Source organism: Rhinatrema bivittatum, chromosome 8, assembly GCF_901001135.1.
Source record: "Rhinatrema bivittatum chromosome 8, aRhiBiv1.1, whole genome shotgun sequence".
NCBI lineage: Eukaryota > Metazoa > Chordata > Amphibia > Gymnophiona > Rhinatrematidae > Rhinatrema > Rhinatrema bivittatum.
In genome coordinates, this window is record NC_042622.1 from 276,092,259 (window position 1) to 276,113,283 (window position 21,025).

General features: G+C 47.2%; 1 protein-coding gene across 1 annotated transcript in view; it reads right to left on the reverse strand.

The window, feature by feature from the left end:
• The window catches only part of DOT1L (DOT1 like histone lysine methyltransferase), a 590,530-nt gene that overhangs the window by 213,651 nt on the left and 355,854 nt on the right, over nt 1-21,025 (reverse strand). The window contains 3 exon segments of the mRNA XM_029610991.1: nt 18,546-18,683; nt 20,074-20,175; nt 20,433-20,524. Coding sequence (XP_029466851.1) covers nt 18,546-18,683; nt 20,074-20,175; nt 20,433-20,524 — 332 coding nt within the window.

Here is a 21,025-nt window from a genome sequence, read left to right on the forward strand (position 1 = left end):
AGAAATTAATACTGATAACATCAAAAAGAAACCCTAGTACACTCCAGAACTTAGATCCATGAAAACGGAGCTCCGAAAACTTGAAAAATGTTGCGTAAAAAACAACTCCCCACCATACAAGCTAAATTCCGTTCTTTTCTCCACAACTACCGTACTGCCACCGAAAGCCAAAAAAGATTTCTATGCGTTAAAAATTCACCAGTTTCAAGGGGGGGGAACTAAGATGGCCGCGGGAGCAGTCGCACACTGAATCAGCTCCGCAGCCTCCGTCTTTCAAAAGTTTCTTGTGATCCTGTTTCTTTCTGAAATAATGCCCCATAAGAGAAAGGGGAGAATCCGGATCTTTCCTCCCACTCCGGAGAATCTCGAGGGACAGCGGTTAATTTTTCAATATGCGACCGCGGCATCAGCAGTGAGGACGTCTACCCCCATTGGTGAGGAAGGGAAAGGAGCCCCATACTCACCCGGGGAACTATCGCTGACGCCTCCGGATCCAAAGACGCCGATTCAAGCAGCTCTACTGCAGCAGTCTGTGCCTGCTGAGACACCGTCGGGAAATCCCCTTGGGCATGCTCAGTTGGGAGGCAAGCCCAGACATGTTGCAGAGGGGGGGGCTGTTTCTCCTCCTTCCTCCGAAGCTGTGAGAGTGGTGGAGAGTGAAGCCAGCGGAGAAGAGATTAACTGAGCTGACTGCCCCGTTTAACCCACAGAGAATTCCAAAACCGGCGGTTGTTACGCTCGACGCCCTCTGGGACTTGGTAGCAGGGAATGCTATGAAGCTCGATGGACAGGCCTACAGACTGGAGGAAGTCTCCCAAAGAATGAATAAGATTGAGACCGACCAAACGAATCAAGGAAAAGTTCTAACAAAGGTAACCGACGATGTGAAAAAGTTACAAGATTTAAGTGTGGTTTCCGTGAGTGAGAGATTATCGTCTCTGAGAAGATTGGAGTCAGTAGAGAACTATTTGAGACACTTAAATTTAAGACTCTTAAATTTCCCCAAAGTTATGGGAGAGTTGCCTTTGCAGACTTTCAAAAAGTTTGTTAATGAGATATTAAAGATTCCTCTTGATCAGGTCCCCCCTGTTAAGAAAATATTTTTTCTAAGACAAAGGAGTACCTCAATAGTGCCTGATATAGGGATAGATATGGAAAATCTGTCCGAATTTCTAGAGACATCTGCGGTTGAAATTATAGAGAGGTCTGCTCTTTTTGTGACCTTTTATTCAGAAAATGATATCGGATTAATAATGAAGAATTATTTTAAAAATCTGAATGTTTCCTTCTTGGGAGGTCAGGTCCGTATCTTTCCAGATTTAGCAAAACCAACGCAGATGCGAAGGAAAAAATTTATTTCATTGCGCCCTAAAGTTTTAGCTCTTGGGGGAACCTATGTATTAAGGTACCCCTGCAGGTGTGTCGTTAAACTTTTAGGGAACACATATGTTTTCTTCAGTCCGGAACAACTTCAGGCTTTCCTAGAGGCACGTGAGCAAAACCTGCACCAAATAGAGCAGGATCCTATAAATGTATCTGATGTGTAACCTAGCCTTACTTCTTAAATATATTCTTATGTTCTCCTTTATTTCTGTTCCCCCCAAGTTTCCTACGAAGTAGAGAGAGACTGTAAAATTGTTATGTTTTCTTTTATTGTAAATCTTGGTTTAAAGAATTTCATGAGAAAAACAATATGTTACATCTCTTGTGATTCTATGCAAATTTTCTTTGTATTAATTGAAATGATGATAAATAAAGAATTAAAAAAAAAAAAAAAAAAAAAAAATTCACCAGTTTCAGTTTAACTCATGAGCTCTCTTCCAATACGTCTTCAACCTTATTACCTTGCCCCTTAACACAAGTCCAGACAACAATGAAAAATCGAAATGCGAAAAACTGGCCCTATTCTTTCACAATAAAGTTGAAACCCTCATGGCACGCTTTGCTTCTACACCCACAACCACGAATTCTCCCATACTCACACCCTACGATAAAGCCACCCACAATTCTCCCACACACAATTCCACTCAAAAAGCAAACAACACAGCCTCACTCACTACCTTTGAGAATACCTCTACATTAGAAATAGAAAAGACTCTAAAAAAAAAAATTAAACCTGCGATGCATCCCTCAGACTCTATTCCTACTAAGACACTTCTCACTATCCCTAATCTAATAGCTAAACCCTTAACATAGAAACATAGAAATGACGGCAGAAGACGACCAATCGGTCCATCCAGTCTGCCCAGCAAGCTTCACACTTCTTTTTTCACATACTTATCTGTTTCTCTTGGCTCTTAGTAACCTTGGGTTCTACTTCCCTTTCACCCCCACTATTAATGTACAGAGCAGTGATGGAGCTGCTTCCAAGTGAAATGTTAAGTTTGATTAGTTGGGTAAGAGGCAGCATAGCTCTCTGCCGTTGAAGCAGAGATATGCGTGAAGTATTAGTTTTTCTTCTCCCCTGCCGTTGAAGCAGGGAGCTATGCTGGATATGCATTGAAAGTGAAGTATGCCTTGAAAGTTACATTAACTATCATCAAATATTGAAAAGCCTAATAATTGGTAATTGAATAAGCCTAATAATTGGTAATTGGAAACGAACTGTAAAAATAATGATGTATATAATAATACTTAAATCAAAAAGAACATCACCAATGTAACTGTGTTATTAGGATGTGATACCTCATATTTTGCAGGGAGCCTCTCAATATTTCTTAGAGGGTGCTCTCATAAAGTCATGTTTCAAGCGTTAACCATGATATATAGGCACAGTTATACGCTGTATGGACTTTTATGTTTGTAATCACTGGTATCAGCAATCCCTGGTTTTGGAATAATGCGTTTTGCAAACAGAACAAAAAATTTTTTTTGAAAGAATTTTTCTGTTCTGTTTGCAAAACGCATTATTCCAAAACCAGGGATTGCTGATACCAGTGATTACAAACATAAAAGTCCATACAGCGTATAACTGTGCCTATATATCATGGTTTAACGCTTGAAACATGACTTTATGAGAGCACCCTCTAAGAAATATTGAGAGGCTCCCTGCAAAATATGAGGTATCACATCCTAATAACACAGTTACATTGGTGATGTTCTTTTGATCTAATAATTGGTAATACCTATAGCCCATGAACCCATCCCTGGGTTTTGTTTTTTTTTTCGTTTTTTTTTTCTTTTTTAATTGGGAGATGGCAGCCCTCCATCCTTCCGCTCCGTGAAGGTGGAACATCAACCACTGGCCACTGGCATCCCGCTCCGTGAATGCCTCTGTGGCTACTGCCGCTCCGTGCAGTGTTTTGCTGCCTGCTCTTTATACGCGTCCTCTAGACCTGATGGATCCACAGTGTTTATCCCACGCACCTTTGAAGTGCTTCACAGTTTTGGACTTCACCACTTCCTCTGGAAGGGCATTCCAGGCATCCACCACTCTCTCTGTAAAGAAATACTTCCTGACATTGGTTCTTAGTCTTCCTCCTTGGAGCCTCAGCTCGTGACCTCTGGTTCTGCTGATTTTTTTCTGACTGAAAAGGTTTGTCGTTGTCTTTGGATCATTAAAGTTTTTCAAGTATCTGAAAGTCTGAATCATATCACCCCTGCTCTCCTTTCCTCCAGGGTGTACATATTTAGATTCTTCAATCTCTCCTCGTATGACATCCGATGAAGACCCTCCACCTTTCTGGTCGCCCTTCTCTGTACCGCTTCAATCTTGTCTCTGTCTCTTTGTAGATACGGTCTCCAGAACTGAACACAGTACTCCAGGTGAGGCCTCACTAAGGACCTGTACAAGGGGATAATCACTTCCCTTTTCTTACTCGATATTCCTCTCTCTATGCAGCCCAGCATTCTTCTGGCTTTTGCTATCGCCTTGTCGCATTGTTTCGCAGACTTCGTATCATTAGACACTATAACCCCAAGGTCTCTCTCCTGCTCCGTGCACCTCCCTGAACAGTCGACTGTTACTTTCACGACCACGCTTGCTTTATCACAGACTGAGGAGAGTCAAGTTGAGCACGGGAAACCACGCGCAGCCTCAGAGCAAAGCTCTGACATCACTTTAGAAGCTCTGCCTCCCAGGCCTTATGGACAGTTCCCATGACAGCATGGCTAATTCATCCTGCTATCTACGGAAACACCATTTACGGTAAGCAAACTTGCTTTTTCCCATAGATGAGCAGCATGAATTAGCCATGCTGTCCGGGTCGTCCTCCGGGTGGCTAGGTGGAGGTGCTCTCATAGAACACTAACATCATCAATAAATCAATCTCCCTTGGTGTTGTTCCAAAACAACTTAAACATGCCATCATAAAACCCACCCTTAAAAAAACCCAACCTTGACCCTGCTGAGCCTGCAAATTATCACCCAGTCTCGAACCACCCCTTCCTCTCCAAAATCCTAGAAAAAATCATTAACTGGCAGCTCACTGAATACCTCGATGAACATCACATACTCTTCCCATCCCAATATGGATTTCACAGAATTCACAGCACTGAAACCCTTCTCATCTCCCTTTCCGAATACATACTAAAAGCTCTGGACAAAGGACAATCCTACATACTTGCTCTCCTGGACATCTCATCTGCTTTTGACATGGTCAATCACAACACACTCCTAATGCGCCTTAGAGAAATAGGCATCTCTGGTACCCCCCTACTCTGGTTTCAATCATACCTGAAAGACAGACACTACAGTGTAAAAATCGAACACAGCGAATCAAAACCGATCAAACTATCACAAGGAGTCCCCCAGGGATCCTCGCTGTCATCAACACTTTTCAACATTTACCTCCTCCCTCCCACTCTGTCAACTCCTATCCAAACTCGGTCTCCCACACTTCATCTACGCGGATGATGTGCAGATCCTACTTCCCATAACCGATTCACTTCCAAATGCATTAAAAATCTGGAACTCTGCCCTCACCGACATAAACAAGCTCCTCTCAGACAACTTCCTGGCCTGTAACACCAGCAAAACGGAGCTCCTCATTATTTCACCACATAATAAACCCCCGTACATCTCACAAAACCTCACAACCCCCCCAACTCGTCACAAACAACTACACCAACACACAACATGTTCGCAGCCTGGGTGTTATGATCGATAACCACCTTAATCTAAAAAATTCATCTCCACCACTAAAAAAACGGCTTCTTCAAGCTGCACATACTAAAAAGAATTAAACTACTCCTACACCCTAACGACTTCCGCACAGTACTACAAGCCACGATCCTTGCCAAACTGATTATTGCAACTCCATTCTTCTAGGCCTTCCAAAAAACTCAATACAACCACTGCAGATGCTACAAAATGCAGCTGCTCGCATACTCACCAACAGCACCGCCACGACCACATTACTCCTGCTCTCCAGTTTCTACACTGGCTACCTGTCGCCTCCAGGATTATTTATAAATCACTCACTCTCATACATAAGTCCATACACACCAAAATATGCAATAGTTCTCAGAACAACTCATATTCCGTAAGCCAAACAGATCAACCAGAACACAACACCAGGCAAAACTCCTGACTCAATCACCCAAACTTACTAAACATGTATCCACCAGAGAATGAACTTTTATCATCGCAGGAACAACTCTTTGGAATAACATGCCAGTTAATCTATGCCAGGAACAATGCCCCAAGAAATTTAAACAAAACCTCAAAACCTGGCTTTTCAAACAAGCCTACTCCTGACCTTCTCCTAACTTGACCTTACTCTAGTCTTCTTCCCATGACCTCCACAGTTCTCGCCCTCCCCTCTAGACTTCCTCCCTCTTTACAGAACCCCCCGGCGAGAGAGAGCGGCTTCAATGGATCGGGCGCTCCCCATGCGAGGCAGCTTCCAGCAGCCCCGCCGGCGAAGGTGAATACGCGCATACCATGACCTCCGACGTCCAGCCGGGCGCTCAGGTCACGGCGTGCGTTCATGCGCCTGCTGCCTTGAGCGCCTATATTGGACGTACAGGCGTGCACGTATTCACCTTTGCTGGCGGGGCTGCTGGAAGCCCGCCTCGCATGGGGAGTGCCCGCTCCGCCCCGGGCTGCTGAAGCCGCTCTCTCTCGACGCCCTTCTACTGCTGCTGCTGGGGACTTGCGTGGCCGCGGCCAGGGCAGGTGAGCGGGGGCTGGGGGAAAGTTTGCCCGGGACTGTGAAATTTCGTCTCTTTCTGCTGGGGCTTGGATTGGGTTGGTTTGGTTTGGGACTGTGAAATTTCGTCTCTCTCTGCTGGGGCTTTAATGGGATTGGTTTGGGACTGTGAAATTTCGTCTCTCTTGCCCGTCCGAAGGAGGGTGCTTTGTTGCGCTCCCTGCCTCGATCGCCGGCTGCTGGGGCTTGCTGACGCCGGGCGCTCAAGGCAGCAGGGTCTGTACGAGAACCATCCACTTCCTGGTACCTGTCATTTCAAACATCATTTGAAATGACATTTGAAATGACAGGTTCCAGTGCACCCAGGATACTGTATAGCGCCTATACAGTAAACGGATTGCGCTTCATGGACGCGCTTTGGACGCGGCTTGCATTTGCATGCCATTTAAATACTGGATCGAGCGGTATGTGATCCGGACTGTGCGCGCGGCAAACTAAGCAGGTGCCCCGGCACTGCCACACTTTTTCTTACGCGCCTTAACTGTATTGGCCTGAAAGATATTGAACAGGACCGGTCCCTACATCGATCCTTGTGGCACTCCGCTTAACACCGTTCTCTTTTCAGAGTAGGATCCATTTACCATTGCATGCTGTCTTCTATCTGTCAACCAGTTTGTAATCCACGCCATGACCTTGGCGCTCACTCCCAAGCTTCTCATTTATTCACAAGCCTCCTATGCAGGACCTATCAAAAGCTTTGCTGAAATACAAGTAGATCGCATCGAGCATTCTTCCTCGATTCAATCTTTAGTCACCTAATCAAAAAAAATCAATGAGATGCATCTGACAGAACCTTCCCCTGGTAATTCCATACTGCCTTGGGTCCAGCAATCCTCCTGACTATAGACAGTTCACTATCCTTTCCTTCAGCAGAGTTTCTATTAATTTCCCCCACCGCCAAGGAGAGGCTAACCGGCCTATAGTTTCCAGCCTCTTCTCTGCTCCCACTCTTGTGAAGCAGGACTTCCACCGCTCTTCGCCAGTCACTGGGCACCACTCCTGTTTCCAGGGATCTATTGAACAGGTCATGCAGCTGACCCTCCAGCACATCTCTGAGCTCCCTCAGTATCCTGGGATGAACCTCATCAGGCCCCATGGCTTTGTCCACTTTCAGTTTTCCTAGCTCTTCCCATACATTCTCTTCTGTAAATGGAGTTTCTTCTACTCCACCCCATCCACAGTCTTGTTAACAAGTGATGGCCTTTCTCCAGGGTCCTCTTTAGTGAACACACTGAACTGAAGTATTTGTTTAATATTTCCGCCATTTCTTCATCTCTCTCCACACATTGATCCTTGTCACCTTTCAATTTCACTATATCACTTTTGACCTTTCTTTCTCTGATGTATCTGAAAAATGTTTTGTCTCCTCGCTTTACCTCTGACAATCCTTTCTTCCACTTGACTTTTTGCTTGCTTGATTACTTTGCTCCCTTAAGTTTCACCAGATATTCTTCAGTGTTTCTCTTTTTGGGATCCTTTATATTTCTTGAGCACTGTTCTGATGATTTTATTCTTTCAGGCACCTCCTTTGTGAACCAGATTGGTTTCTTATTTCTTTTACTTTTCTAACATATAAATTTGTTGCCTTTGTAATTGCTCCTTTTAGTTTGGCCCATTGTTGTTCCACCTCTCCCATTTTCTCCCAGACTTTTAGTTCTGCCTCCAGGCAAGTCCCAATTTCGACAAAATCTGTATTTTTGAAATTCAAAACTCTGGTCGCGTGACTTCTCCATATCCTATTTGGGATATCAAACATACTGTTAGATGATCACTGGTGCTGAGATGGGCACCCACCCAGACATTAAGAGACTTTATCCCCATCAGTGAGCACTAGGTTGAGTATAACTCCCTCCCTCGTGGGTTCCATTACCATTTGTTTGAACACAGCCCCTTGCAGGGCATCCACTATCTCTCTACTTCTGGTAGATTCCACGGAAGGGATTCTCCCAGTCTATGTCCGGCAGATTAAAGTCTCCAACAATCAACACTTCTCCCTTCTTTTTCACCTTTTGGATGTCTTCGACCAGATCTCTATCTAGTTCTTCCGTTTGAGTTGAAGGTTTGTAAACCACGCCAGTAAAAATGGATGCACCATTTTTTTTTTTTTTTTAAGACGGTCCATAATGCTTCTTCCTTGCAGTTCAGTTGCCTGGATATTGTTTTTGACATAAAGAGTTACTCCTTCCCTTGTTCTGTCTTCTCTGTCATTCCTTAACAAGTTAAAGCATGGTATGGTCGTATCCCAATCATTAAAATCAGAGAACCTTAGGTTTCTTCAAAGCACAGCCCGATGAAGTGTCGTGCTTAGCTTTCCTGCGCGTACAAGCGCGCCTAATATGGATGCACAAAAAATGTGTCTAAGCCCACATGCCTAGGCCGCTCATCCTACTGGATGCCCAAACTGGACACCCAGAATCAATGCCTAAAACTGGGTGCACAAGATGTGTGTCCAAATGGAAGAACACCCAAATTGCATGCAAAAGGACTAGAGTGGGTGCAAAGACAGCAGAGTTGCTTACCTGTTACAGGTATTCTCACAGGACAGCAGGATGTTAGTCCTCACATATGGGTGACATCAGTATGGAGCCCCTATCACAGAACACTTTGTCAAGTTTCTAGACCTTTGACTGGCACCTACTGGCATGCCCAGCAATGCACTGACCCTGCATCCAGCAGGGGTCCCCCTTCAGCCTAGTCTTATAGTTTAAAAGTATATGCGAAAATAAAATAAGAAAACGTAAACGAACCCCAACTCCACGGGGGTGGCAGGCGGGTTTCGTGAGGACTAACATCCCTGCTGTCCTGTGAGAACACCTGTTACAGGTAAGCAACTCTGCTTTCTCACAGGACAAGAAGGATGGTAGTCCTCACATATGGGTACCGAGCTGAGGATGCCCAAGCAAGCACCAAATGCACCCAACGACGTGCAACAGGCACAACAACAGGGGTGGAATTTGGTTAGGAGGGCATCCTAAACCCTGAACAGGTTGGTGGAGGTATGTTGGGAAGTTAAACTGAAAACAAGTTGGCATAGAATAGACTGGCCAAGATGGAATCCTGTCTGCCAGCCTCTATCTAAGCAATAATGGGCTGCGAAAGTACGAGAGAACTCCAAGTAGCAGCCTTAACAAATATCAGCAATCTGCACCGAACGGAGGTGCACTACTGATGTCGCCATGGCCCTGACTGAGTGTGCTTTTACACGGTCTGTAGCGGAATACCTACTTTGCAGGTAGCAAAAAGAAATGCAGTCCACTAACCAGCAGGAGAGGGTCTGCTTTCCCACAGGATTTCCCAATTTGATGGTATCAAAAGAAACAAACAATTGAGTGGATTTCCTGTGGGCCGACGTGCGATCCAGACAGAAAGCTAGAGCATGTTTGCAGTCCAAAGAATACAGAGCCTGTTCTCCTGGGTTCGAATGGGGCCTGGGAAAAAAAAAGTAGGGATAGTAGATTGGTTAATATGAAATTCTGACACTAACTTCAGCAAAAGTTTAGGGTGAGTGCGGAGCACTAACCTGTCATGCAGAATTTTAGTGTAAGGTGGGTAGGTAACTAATGCCTGTAAATTCACTAACTCTGCGAGCGGACGTGATTGCAAGAAGAAAAACTACCTTCCAGATGAGATAGCAGAGATCACAGGAGTGGAGAGGCTCAAACGGAGGTTTTCTGAGCCATCCCAAAACCACATTAAGGCCCCAAGCAGGGGCAGGAGGGCACAGTGCAGGTTTTAAATGGAGCAAGCCTCTCATGAAACGTGATATTAAGGGCTGTGTTGAAATGGAAACATAGGAAAATTATGTTTCTTACCTGATAATTTTCGTTCCTGTAGTACCAAGGATCAGTCCAGACTGCTGGGTTATGCCTCCCCTCCAGCAGATGGAGTCAGAGAGAAAACTGAAAGCACCCCCTAGATATACTGGTGTGCCACCTACGGTCCCTCAGTATATTTAATATCAAAGCAGAAGGAAATGGAAGACCACCCCTCCGCCAACGGAGCCAAAGCGTAAATATGGCAACTGGCTATAAAACAACTGACTAGATCAAGTAGTAACATTCTTTAAAACTCAGGTACTAACAGCCTGCAAGTAGTAAAATTCCTTAAAATATTCTGCAGATAATAACCCAACTCAATCGTAATGAAATGGATCAGCACTTACCATATGAAACAGGAAGAAGATCGAGCGGACTCTCGAGAACACATATCCGGGGGGCGTCTGGACTGATCCTTGGTACTACAGGAACGAAAATTATCAGGTAAGAAACAATTTTCCTTTCCCTGTACGTACCAGGATCAGTCCAGACTGCTGGGATGTACCCGAGCCTACTTACCTGGGGTGGGACCCAGAGAGTCCCGCTCGAATTACGCTGCTCCCAAAAGAGTCAGATGACGACCCTCGAACATCGAGCCGATAATGTCACGCGAAAGTATGCAACGACTTCCATGTGGCCGCCCTGCAAATTTCTTGGCTGGAAACCAGTTGATTTTCAGCCCACGAAGTCGCTTGAGAACGAAGGGAATGGGCCTTGAGCCCCTCAGGAACAGACTTACCGCAACCAATGTATGTGGCCGCGATAGCTCCCTTCAACCACCAGGCAATAGTTGCTTTGGACGCCTGTAGGCCCTTCTTGGGACCCTGCCACAACACAAACAAGTGATCCGACCTCCGAAAGTCATTGGTGACCTCCAAATAACGCAGGAGTACTCGACGGACATCCAACCGCCTCAAATCAGGACCTTGAGGAGACTGCAGCTCGGCTGCCGAAAAAGAAGGCAATTCCACCGTCTGATTAACATGAAAAGCAGATATCACCTTAGGTACGAAGGAGGGGACTGTTCTCAGGGACATGCCAGAATCCGAAATACGCAAGAACGGTTCTCTGCAAGAAAGAGCTTGTAGCTCCGATACACGACGTGCCGATGCTATGGCTACCAGAAACACCGCCTTTAGAGTTAAATCTTTTAAGGAGGTTCGCCGTAGAGGTTCAAAGGGGACCGCGTTGAGCCCTCTGAGGACTAAGTTCAAGTTCCAGGAAGGACAAGGAACCCTTAGGGGAGGACGCAAGTTCCGAACGCCTCGTAAAAATCGGGCCACATCTGGGTGACGCGCTAGAGAGGAGCCTTCAACCTTGCCCCTCAAAGAACCCAGAGCCGCCACCTGTACTCTCAGAGAACTGTAGGCCAACCCTTTCTTCAAACCCTCCTGCAAAAAGGTAAGGATATGAGCTACCGAAGCCTGACATGGCGATATTTTGGAGACCCTGCACCAGGAGTCAAACACTTTCCACACCCTAGCATAAGTAAGGGTAGTTGAGGACCTACGTGCACGAAGAAGCGTGGAAATGACAGCTTCCAGGTATCCTTTCTTCCTCAACTGCCTCCTCTCATGAGCCAAGCCGCCAGACAAAAGCGATCCGCCAGATCGAAAAATACCGGCCCCTGTCGAAGGAGGTTCGGGAGATGCCCTAGACGTAAAGGTCCATCCACCGCGAGATTGACGAGATCCACGAACCATGGACGTCTCGGCCACTCTGGAGCGACGAGAATGACCCGACTGCGATGGTTTTCGATGCGCCTTAACACCTTGCCCACTAGGGGCCACGGAGGAAACACATAGAGGAGGATGTGACGAGGCCACGGAAGCACAAGTGCATCCACTCCTTCCGACCCGTGCTCTCGCCGTCGGCTGAAGAAACGCACCGCCTTTGCATTGAGCCGAGTCGCCATCAGGTCCAGAAGCGGAACCCCCCAACGCAGGGTGATGAGATTCATTGCTTCGGCCGACAGTTCCCATTCTCCTGGGTCCAACTGTTGTCGACTGAGAAAATCCGCTTGAATGTTGTCTACGCCTGCAATGTGGGTGGCCGCGATGCGAGATAGATGACTCTCCGCCCAATCCATTAGCAAGGACGCTTCGGCCGCCACCGGTCAACTTTTTGTGCCCCCCTGGCGATTTATATACGCCACCGTGGTTGCGTTGTCAGATAGAACTCGTACCGCCCGACCTTGCACCATCGGAAGCAGCTGGTGCAAGGCTAGACGTTACCGCTCTGGTCTCCAGACGGTTTATGGACCAAGAGGCCTGGCGAGGAGACCACGTCCCCTGTACCCCTGTGGATTGACAGACCGCTCCCCAGCCCGTCAGACTGGCATCCGTTGTCACCACAATCCACGAAGGAGGATCTAGGTCCACTCCCTGCAAGAGATGTTCTGGGACCAACCACCAGGCCAGGCTTGACCGGGCCAGCTCCACCAGTGGCAACTCCAGGCCGTAATCCTCGGACCTTTGGTCCCAGCGAGAAAGAAGAGCCCTTTGCAAAGGACGCATATGCGCAAAAGCCCACGGCACCATCTCCAGAGTAGAAACCATATGCCCAATGACTTGTAAATAATCCCAGGCCGTAGGTAAGGGGAGATCCAGTAGGCTCTGCACCTGACCCATCAGATTTACCATTCTCTGCTGCGTCAGGAATACCTTGCCCGCCAGGGTATCGAATCGGGCCCCCAAAAACTCCAATTGCTGAGTTGGGACCAGCTGGCTCTTTGCAAAGTTGACTACCCAACCTAACGACTGAAGCTTCTTCACTACCAACTGGACCGCCCGCTTGCACGAGGCCTCCGACTTTGCCCGGATAAGCCAATCGTCGAGATAGGGATGCACCAGTATTCCTTGACGTCGCAGAAAAGCCGCAACTACTACGAGAACCTTGGTGAACACTCTCAGTGCCGTGGCTAAACCGAACGGGAGGGCGCAAAACTGGAAGTGTTCCCCCAATACCATGAATCTCAGATACCTCTGATGACGTTCCCTGATTCCGATGTGAAGATACGCCTCGGCTAGATCTAAAGAAGCCAAAAATTCTCCCTTGTGGACGGCCGCAATAACAGACCGTAGTGTCTCCATGCTAAACCGAGGAACGCGTAAAACCTTGTTTACTTGTTTCAAATCCAAAATGGGCCGGAAGGTGCCTTCCTTCTTCGGGACCACAGTAAATGGAATACCGGCCCGTCCTGGTCTCGGCAGGTGGAACGGGAATCACCGCCCCCAGGGTCCGCAACCGGTTTACAGTTTGGGTGATAACCAGTTGCTTTTCCGGAGGACCACAAGGCGATATCATAAAATGATCCCGGAGGGGCCGAGCAAACTCCAACTCGTAGCCGTTTAGCGAACAACGTACGAGGACCCATTGGTGTGAAGTGACTTTGACCCATTCCCCCCCAAAACAGGGACAACCGACCCCCGATGGATGGAAGGGAGGAATGGGCATGCGCGACTTCATTGTGCGGGTTTGCTGGCGGCCAAATTCTGCGAGGATCCCAATCGCTGAAGCCGCCTTACCCCGAAAGGAAGGAGGAGTCCAAGGCTGCTGAGACCTGGGTCCCTGCTGCTTTTGAGGGCAAAGGGACCTCCCCTTCCCATGCGAAACCGGCGCTGCCCCCGAACGCGAGAGACCGGGTATTCCCGAAGGAACGAAAACTGACGTGGCTTGTCCTCAGGTAACATATACCTTATTATCTCCCAGGTCTTTGATGAGTTGGTCCAATCCTCACCAAACAACAACTTCCCCTTAAAGGAAAAGACCCAAGACACGACTTGGAAGAGGCATCCGCACCGACCAAGACGGAGCCAAAGCAGACGCCTAGCTGCAACGCCGATGACATAGTGCGTGCCAAGGTTCGAAGCAAATCATAAAATGCGTTGCAGTGTAAGCGACGCGGCTTCCACACAGTTGGCCTGCTTGCTTCATCCGGTGGAAGCTCCTGTGTTGGGAGTAATTGTTGGATCACAACGGAGGGTGGCCCTCTGGACCATACTACTACAAGCCGCTGCTCGGACCCCCAAGGCTGCACCTCAAGATGCGTTTCAATAAGATTTCCAACTTACGGTCCTGGAGATCCTTCAAGGCTACCCCCTCCAGTGACGGGAATGGTAGTATGTTTAACCCACAGCTGTGACTGCTGTAGTACCACGAAGGGACCTTGAGGATCTCCAAGGACTCCAATGGCAGGGGATATAATTTATTCATTGCCCTGCTGACACGCAAGGATGCTTCTGGGACATCCCATTCCTTAGAAATAATCTGTAACACCTTGGGATGAAAAGGAAATGTTTGTGGAGGGGCCCTCAGACCCGCCATCGCTACGTCCCCTGTGGAAGTATCCATCTCCTGTTGTGGCGTTGGGATTTCTAACTCCTTCAAAACATGAAGGATCAAAAAATTGAGTTCCTCCTTGCCAAACAGGCGTAAAATCATGGGGTCGTCCCCATCTAGAGACCCCTGAGCCTCGGAGACCTCCGGCCCTGCGCCGTCAGGCAAGTCCTGGGAGATATCCGGGTCCACCGGAACCCCTGCACCCCCTAACGAACGCGCTCCGGCTTTCTCCTAAGCTCCTGTCTTTTCCTGAGTTCCGGCCTTCTCTCGCCCCTTCAGCACCTTAGGAATCTTTGCAGGGGCGGGGGGGTCATCTGGCTCCCAGCCTGCCTCAGCCTCCAAAAACGCTTTGTGCATTAAAAGCACAAATTTAGAGGAAAAAGGCACTGGCCTTTTTAGCGAGTCCGCCGCGGGTTTGTTCAGGGGGGGGGCTGAGGAGCTTCCAAATCCGAGGCACTGCGTGGGCTTAAAGGAGGCGGGGAGAGGGGAGGGGAATCCCCCTCCTCCGACGCTGAATCGGGCGACTGCCTCGTGGCCAACATGGCTGCCGCCTCACTTTCGATGGGAGGCGGGGCCGAAGAACGAGCTCCGGATGGCCTCCTCAGCCGCACTGAGGAGGACACCATCGGACCGCTGGGGCAGCGCTCGGCCCCCGAGAGGGTCCCTCGCCCCCGGGAACGCAACGGGAGCAGAGACCCACTCGGGAGAGTCGCGCCCCCGCCCTCCCGCAGGGCGTGCAGGCCGAAGAACACGGCATGGAGAGGCCGTGAGAAAAAGCGCGCCAAAGACAGAACCCTGATGCAAGGGAAACAACGCTGGGTGGAATCGCCACCCCCTCCGGAGTCCCTGGTCAGGTAATCGAGCGCGGCAGGCTGGGGCTGGAAATCGGAGCACTGCCTGCCACCAACAGGACTTAAGTGTCCTCTCTGCCTTTTATCTTGGACTGTTTTTTTTGTTTTTTTTTACACAGCAAGGCAGCCCCCTTCAGAGTAGAACTCCGGTAAACTGGAATGAAGGGGGGTGGGGGTGTGTGACCGGCCCACCGGTAATACTCTCCCCCCGGACCAAAAAGGGACACTCTAATCCGGGAAAACTGAGTGAGAGCAGTGCTCTCACTGCCTGCCTTCACGCTGCGTCAACTAAAGGGAAAGAAGTACAACAAAACTAAACATAGACTATAACACCTTTTTTTTTTTTTAAGAACAAAGAAATAAACCAGTTGATCTAGCCGGTAGTAAAATAATAAATTAATAAAGTACACCTGTAAGATTTGAAAAGTTAGACAGCACAGACAGGACCGCAGGTTATGCCTCTCAATCTGCTGGAGTCAGAGGAAATACTGAGGGATCGCAGGTGGCACACCAGTATATCTAGGGGGTGCTTTCAGTTTTCTCTCTGACTCCATCTGCTGGAGGGGAGGCATAACCCAGCAGTCTGGACTGATCCTGGTACGTACAGGGAACTCCTATACTCTTATGGTACGCATCCACTGCACTAACATGCACCCCGATAGAGGAAGTTTTTAGGCCTAACTCTGACAGATGCCAGAGATAGTCTAGGAACTTCACATGGAACAAGTGAAGGGGTCTATGGACATGGAAGTACACCAGACTGTAAACCTCTTTCATTTAGAGCAATAAGACCTTCTCATTGAAGGCTTTCGTGAAGCCAACAGGACTCGGGATACAGACTCTGAAAGGTTAAGAGGTTGGAGTATTAACCTTTCAACATCCAGGCCATCAGAGATAGAGCCTGGAGGTTGGGTGAAGCAGGTACCCTTCGTTCTGAGTTATTAGAAGGGGATAGTTCCCCAGATGAATGTGCCGGCGTACTGATAGGTCCTGGAGGATTGGAAACCACACCTGGCGTGGCCAGTGGGGAGCTATCAGGCTCATCAATCCCTTGTCCTGCCGGAGCTTCATGAGAGTCTTTGAAATGAGAGGAAGTGGAGGGTACGCATAAAGGAGACCGCTGGTCCAGGAGAGGGCGAAGGCATCTCTTGATTGCGAGTGGTGACTGCGAATAAGAGCAGAAGTTGTCTACTTTGTGGTTGTGGACCGACGCAAAGAGATCTATGCGAGGGTAACCTCAATGTTGGATCGGCGGACTGAGCCTTGCGATGACGGTGTCGATGTTTTTCATGATCTCCTCGGTCCTTTTCTTGAGGAGGCAAGGAGGGAATAGACACCTTTGGAATCGTCGATGCCGGTCGGGCAGCAGCGGTGTCCCGGTGCTGGCAAGAGATCAATGGCACCGGCTCGGACAAAGTCGAAGCTATCGATGGAGTCGGGGTTTTTGACTGAAAGAGAAACTCCATTTCTCTAAACGAGCCTTACGGCCCTTCGGTGTCATTTGGGCATATTTGGTACAAGTTAGGACATTGTGGTCGGACCTCAAACACATAACACAGACCCCGTGCAGATCAGTGATGGACACTGTTCGAGTACAGTTGAGGCACCGAAGAAAACCAGATGCCATGACTCCGACAAAACTTTAGCCACGGTGCAGTAGATGGCCTGTAGGCCCTGAAGGGATAACTCGACGTGAATCAACCGCAACATGGGTAAAACCTTACCTTTCGACCATGGAATATGGATATCGATAGGGGGACCCCTATGGAGTAGAAAATTTTTGAAAGAAGTTCCGTGAGGAAAATTCCTGTCAGGAATCTCAAGAGAGCTCCTGTCAGGAATCTCAAGAGAGCTCCTGTCAGGAATCTCAAGAGAGCTAATGCTGCGCGGAAAAAAAAAGATTGAAGGGGGACCTTTGCTGGATGCAGGGTTGGTGCATTGCTGGGCATGCCCAGTAGGTGCCAGGCAAAGTTCTAGAAACTTTGACAATGTTCCGTGATTGGGCTCCATCCTGATGATGTCACCCATATGCGAGGACTACCATCCTGCTTGTCCTGTGAGAAGTGCAATTACACATCAATGACCTGCAGAAAAAAAAAAAAGGGCGTGAAATTACCCTGTGGCCTACAGAGTGCCAAAATGGGAAAAGCCTGAGAGCGAGGCCTTGCCAAATGGCTGTTCAATCCGCTGTGCCTGCACTCTCTCCTCACCTCACAAAACTCCAAAGAGATGTGAGCGGGACAGATAACACCAAAGAAAAGTCCCTTCTACTGCTGTCTTCCTATAAATTACTTTTTTTTTTTTTAAGTTAAAAAACTTTTAACCTGAGCTCAGCCCTCCCTGGCTGAGAACAGGAACGGTCCAGCGGGGGGGGGGGGGGGGTGGGGGGGGGGGGGCCGCGGCAGAGGGCTAAAGTCTTCACCACTGATCTCTCTCAAATTCCAGATAGTGGTGTAGGCTAAGTCCATGCCAGTCAAGGCTACAGACTGAAGGGCATTCTTCTGAGGGAGGGGACTGTACGGTATCACCACAGGAGGCAAGCGGTGCTATATAGATATCTTTCCAACTTCTTTTTCTTAAACTCACAGGAGATCTCCAAAGGGAAATGCATGTCCACCATCTGCTGGAGATGGAGAATACTGATGGGCTGATGTCAGGGCGGGATTATATAGCTGTGACATCAGCTTTTGCTCTGTCTCCATTTGCTGGCAGAGGTGCATAATCCACTCGTTAGGAATGACCTACACGAATGCTAAGGAACTTAAAATGATTAGATCATCAACACTGACCTCAGATTATTTGTACCATTTAGTGTTATTTGCAAGTTATTCCTATAAGCTAATAATAAATCCATTATTACTTTTACCTGGCACTGAGATGTTTAGTGATCGATCTGGACCTGAAACAGAACTGTGTGCGGGTATAGAAGATGAATATTCATTGTGGATATCCTTTAAAGCCCAGTCCTGTGTGTGTTCTTCAAGGACTGGATCTGACTACTCTGTGGCCTTGTGGATAGAACTGATGCTTACAATATTTGGGGAGAAGGTGTGACCAGCGAATGGTTTATTTGTTCAAATTTATATTCTGCCTCTCCCCATAGGCCCAAGGCAGGATTACAAAAAGGAAATATAAAACCATAATATATGGTTACAGATATGTCAGCAGCTTTCAAAGATCTTTACCTCTGTACTAGAACTCAGAATGAGATCTACTGGCAAGACTTGCATACTGTTGGGTGCTTGATAAAGCGGGCACCATGCCACACCACAAACCAGATGTAGAATAATGGCATACATTGAAAGAAGCCTTTTAGAGCTGGCTTCAGAGAAACATTGACCCAGATTTACTGAGTTTCTTTGGACCAGCATGGAAAGAGTCCTCACCAGCTGCAAGCTCTGCTTCCTGAGTTCACTATTGTCTTTCGCCAGCTGTTTTGTCTGCTCCTTCAGCTGCTGGTTGTGGGCGGAGATCTCCTTCTGAGCTTGGATCAGGTCATCGTATGTCAGAGCTTTCACACCCAGCTATATGCAAAAAAATATTAAAAAGTAAAACCCTCACCGTCCTGGTAAAAGACAATTAAACCAGAGTGAATGAAAAACTGCTAAGTGTGGCTATGAAAGCAGCACCTGGGAAAATTTGCCTGAGGAAAATGTAATCTCGACCCTTTACCTAGGGAGCTACAGTCTCACAGTATTTTTAGCCAATGTCCCTGGAAATTGATGGCACCACACAGCACAGGAGAAGGGGGGACATTTTTCTTACCTTCAGATCCTATTCTAGGAACTCCTACAGCAGCCAGGTCCTGTGGGCACTACAGCTTGGGGAGTGTAACTGAGATCAAAAGCCTCAAACTGGAAGCTGCATGACAGCACTTCCTGCTTCACCTCTTCCTACAGTAATCCCTCCACCCACTCTAAGTAATTCTCCTGCAACTCATGAACTGACATCTACCTCTCAAAATGTTTTCTTTAAATATAATTTATTCATCTATAAATTATGCAGCTCTCCAAAGGCCACCATCCTTTAGGATCCCAGCAGCAGAATTCCACAGACACTGCTGCTGTTGTGGTCCTTTTCCATGAGCAGGAAGGAACAGGGCAGGTGATATAACTTCCTGAGAAGTAGTATCTAGAAGTCATTACTACTGGAGAGTAAAACAGAAATACATTATATAAGGAGAAGATTGCATTATTTGTTTTTATGGACTGATCCAGGCAGATCTCAGAAGCTAAGCAGGACTGGGCTGAACCAGTACCTGAATGGAAACCCTCCAAGGACCAATGGAGACACAAGGTGTGATGCTGCTAGCTGAGAAGTAGGAAGAAGTCTCTCTTCTGAGCAAGTATCATGGTCTAAGCGCCCATTCTATAGCCAGGGCTGCCTTGTTTGAAAGGTAAAAGTATATCGGTCATGTCTTTCACAGGAGCCATAACATTTTATGATACTTTCTTAGCAGCATGCATGGCTAAATTACAAAGAATTACATAACTTACTACCTAGAGGATTTCCTATCTAGCAAAATAAAGTATAATCAGACTTCGCAAAGTTTATACTCCATGCCACTGTGCGCAAGTCATTAATGTTATGCACAAGAAATAATCATTTTATCTGTATAATTTCATAAGGTGTTTTAAACCCTGTGGCTCAGGGAACCGAGGTTTGGATCCTCTGTCTGACAAAGCTGGTGGCATTGAGATGGCTCAGTCAGGATAGGGCAGAGTAGACAAGGGCCACTACAATAACGATCCCGGTCAGCCAATCAGTGGTACCTCATTAGCATAACTTTCAAGTTGCCTTTGGCTGGACTTCTGCCCATATCTCAAACATGTGCTTTAACCTCCTCTCACTGTAGTGCATTCCTACACCATTCTCAAAAGGCAGCACACTATAGAAACGGAGCTATTGCTGCACCTCGTCAAGTTTCTGCTGAAACAGTCGCTTGATCTCTTCTTTTTGTGCCTGGCAGTGGCTAAAAAGCTGTTGTGCTGTACCCAGCAATTGACTGTTTTTCTCCTAAGGGCAAGAGATACAAAAATCAGTTGTCACCCTTTAAGCTTCTTTTTACACATTTTTTCATATAAAACCTCCATTTTTATTTATTTTAATCTATGTACTCTACTAACAAAAATACAACCTTCATTACTGACAGAAAGACTGTTGGTGGCACCGATCAACTTCTGCAGATACCACTAAAACCTTGTTAAACACATCTCTGTATCCAGGACAAAGCATCTGGGCCCAGGCACTATCATTGCATGAAGATTACTAACCTTTTCCTGTTCCAGTAACTGCTGCAAGTTTGCCTTGTACTGAGGAGTTTTCATATAAGCCATGAACTGCATGTACTGAATCTTGAAAGAGTCTGTAAAAAGAATTAAAATGAGACGTGAGGTCATTCAGGGGGCGTGAAAGGAAGTTCCTCAGGGTAGATGGACTGGGAAAAACTGGAAGTTTGCCCGTCTGCCCATGGGAATGGAAGATGAATTTAATGGAACAAGAAGGCAGAGGCATACAGCTTTATTAGATAGAATTAAAATGAGCATCCCCATTTATTAAAAAGAAATAAAGTACATATGGTTGAAAAATAGTAAGAGATAAAATACACATCATTGGATTGAAAGCAATCTTCTGGAAGTGACTGCAGCCAAAACTCAAAATCTGATTTGCCATCTAAAATGAGCTCACACTGACCATTTCTTTTTATTCTGAACATAAGAAGTTTTGTTACCAATATAAGAACATACGAACATAAGAAAATGCCATACTGGGTCAGACCAAGGGTCCATCAAGCCCAGCATCCGGTTTCCAACAGTGGCCAATCCAGGCCATAAGAACCTGGCAAGTACCCAAACACTAAGTCTAT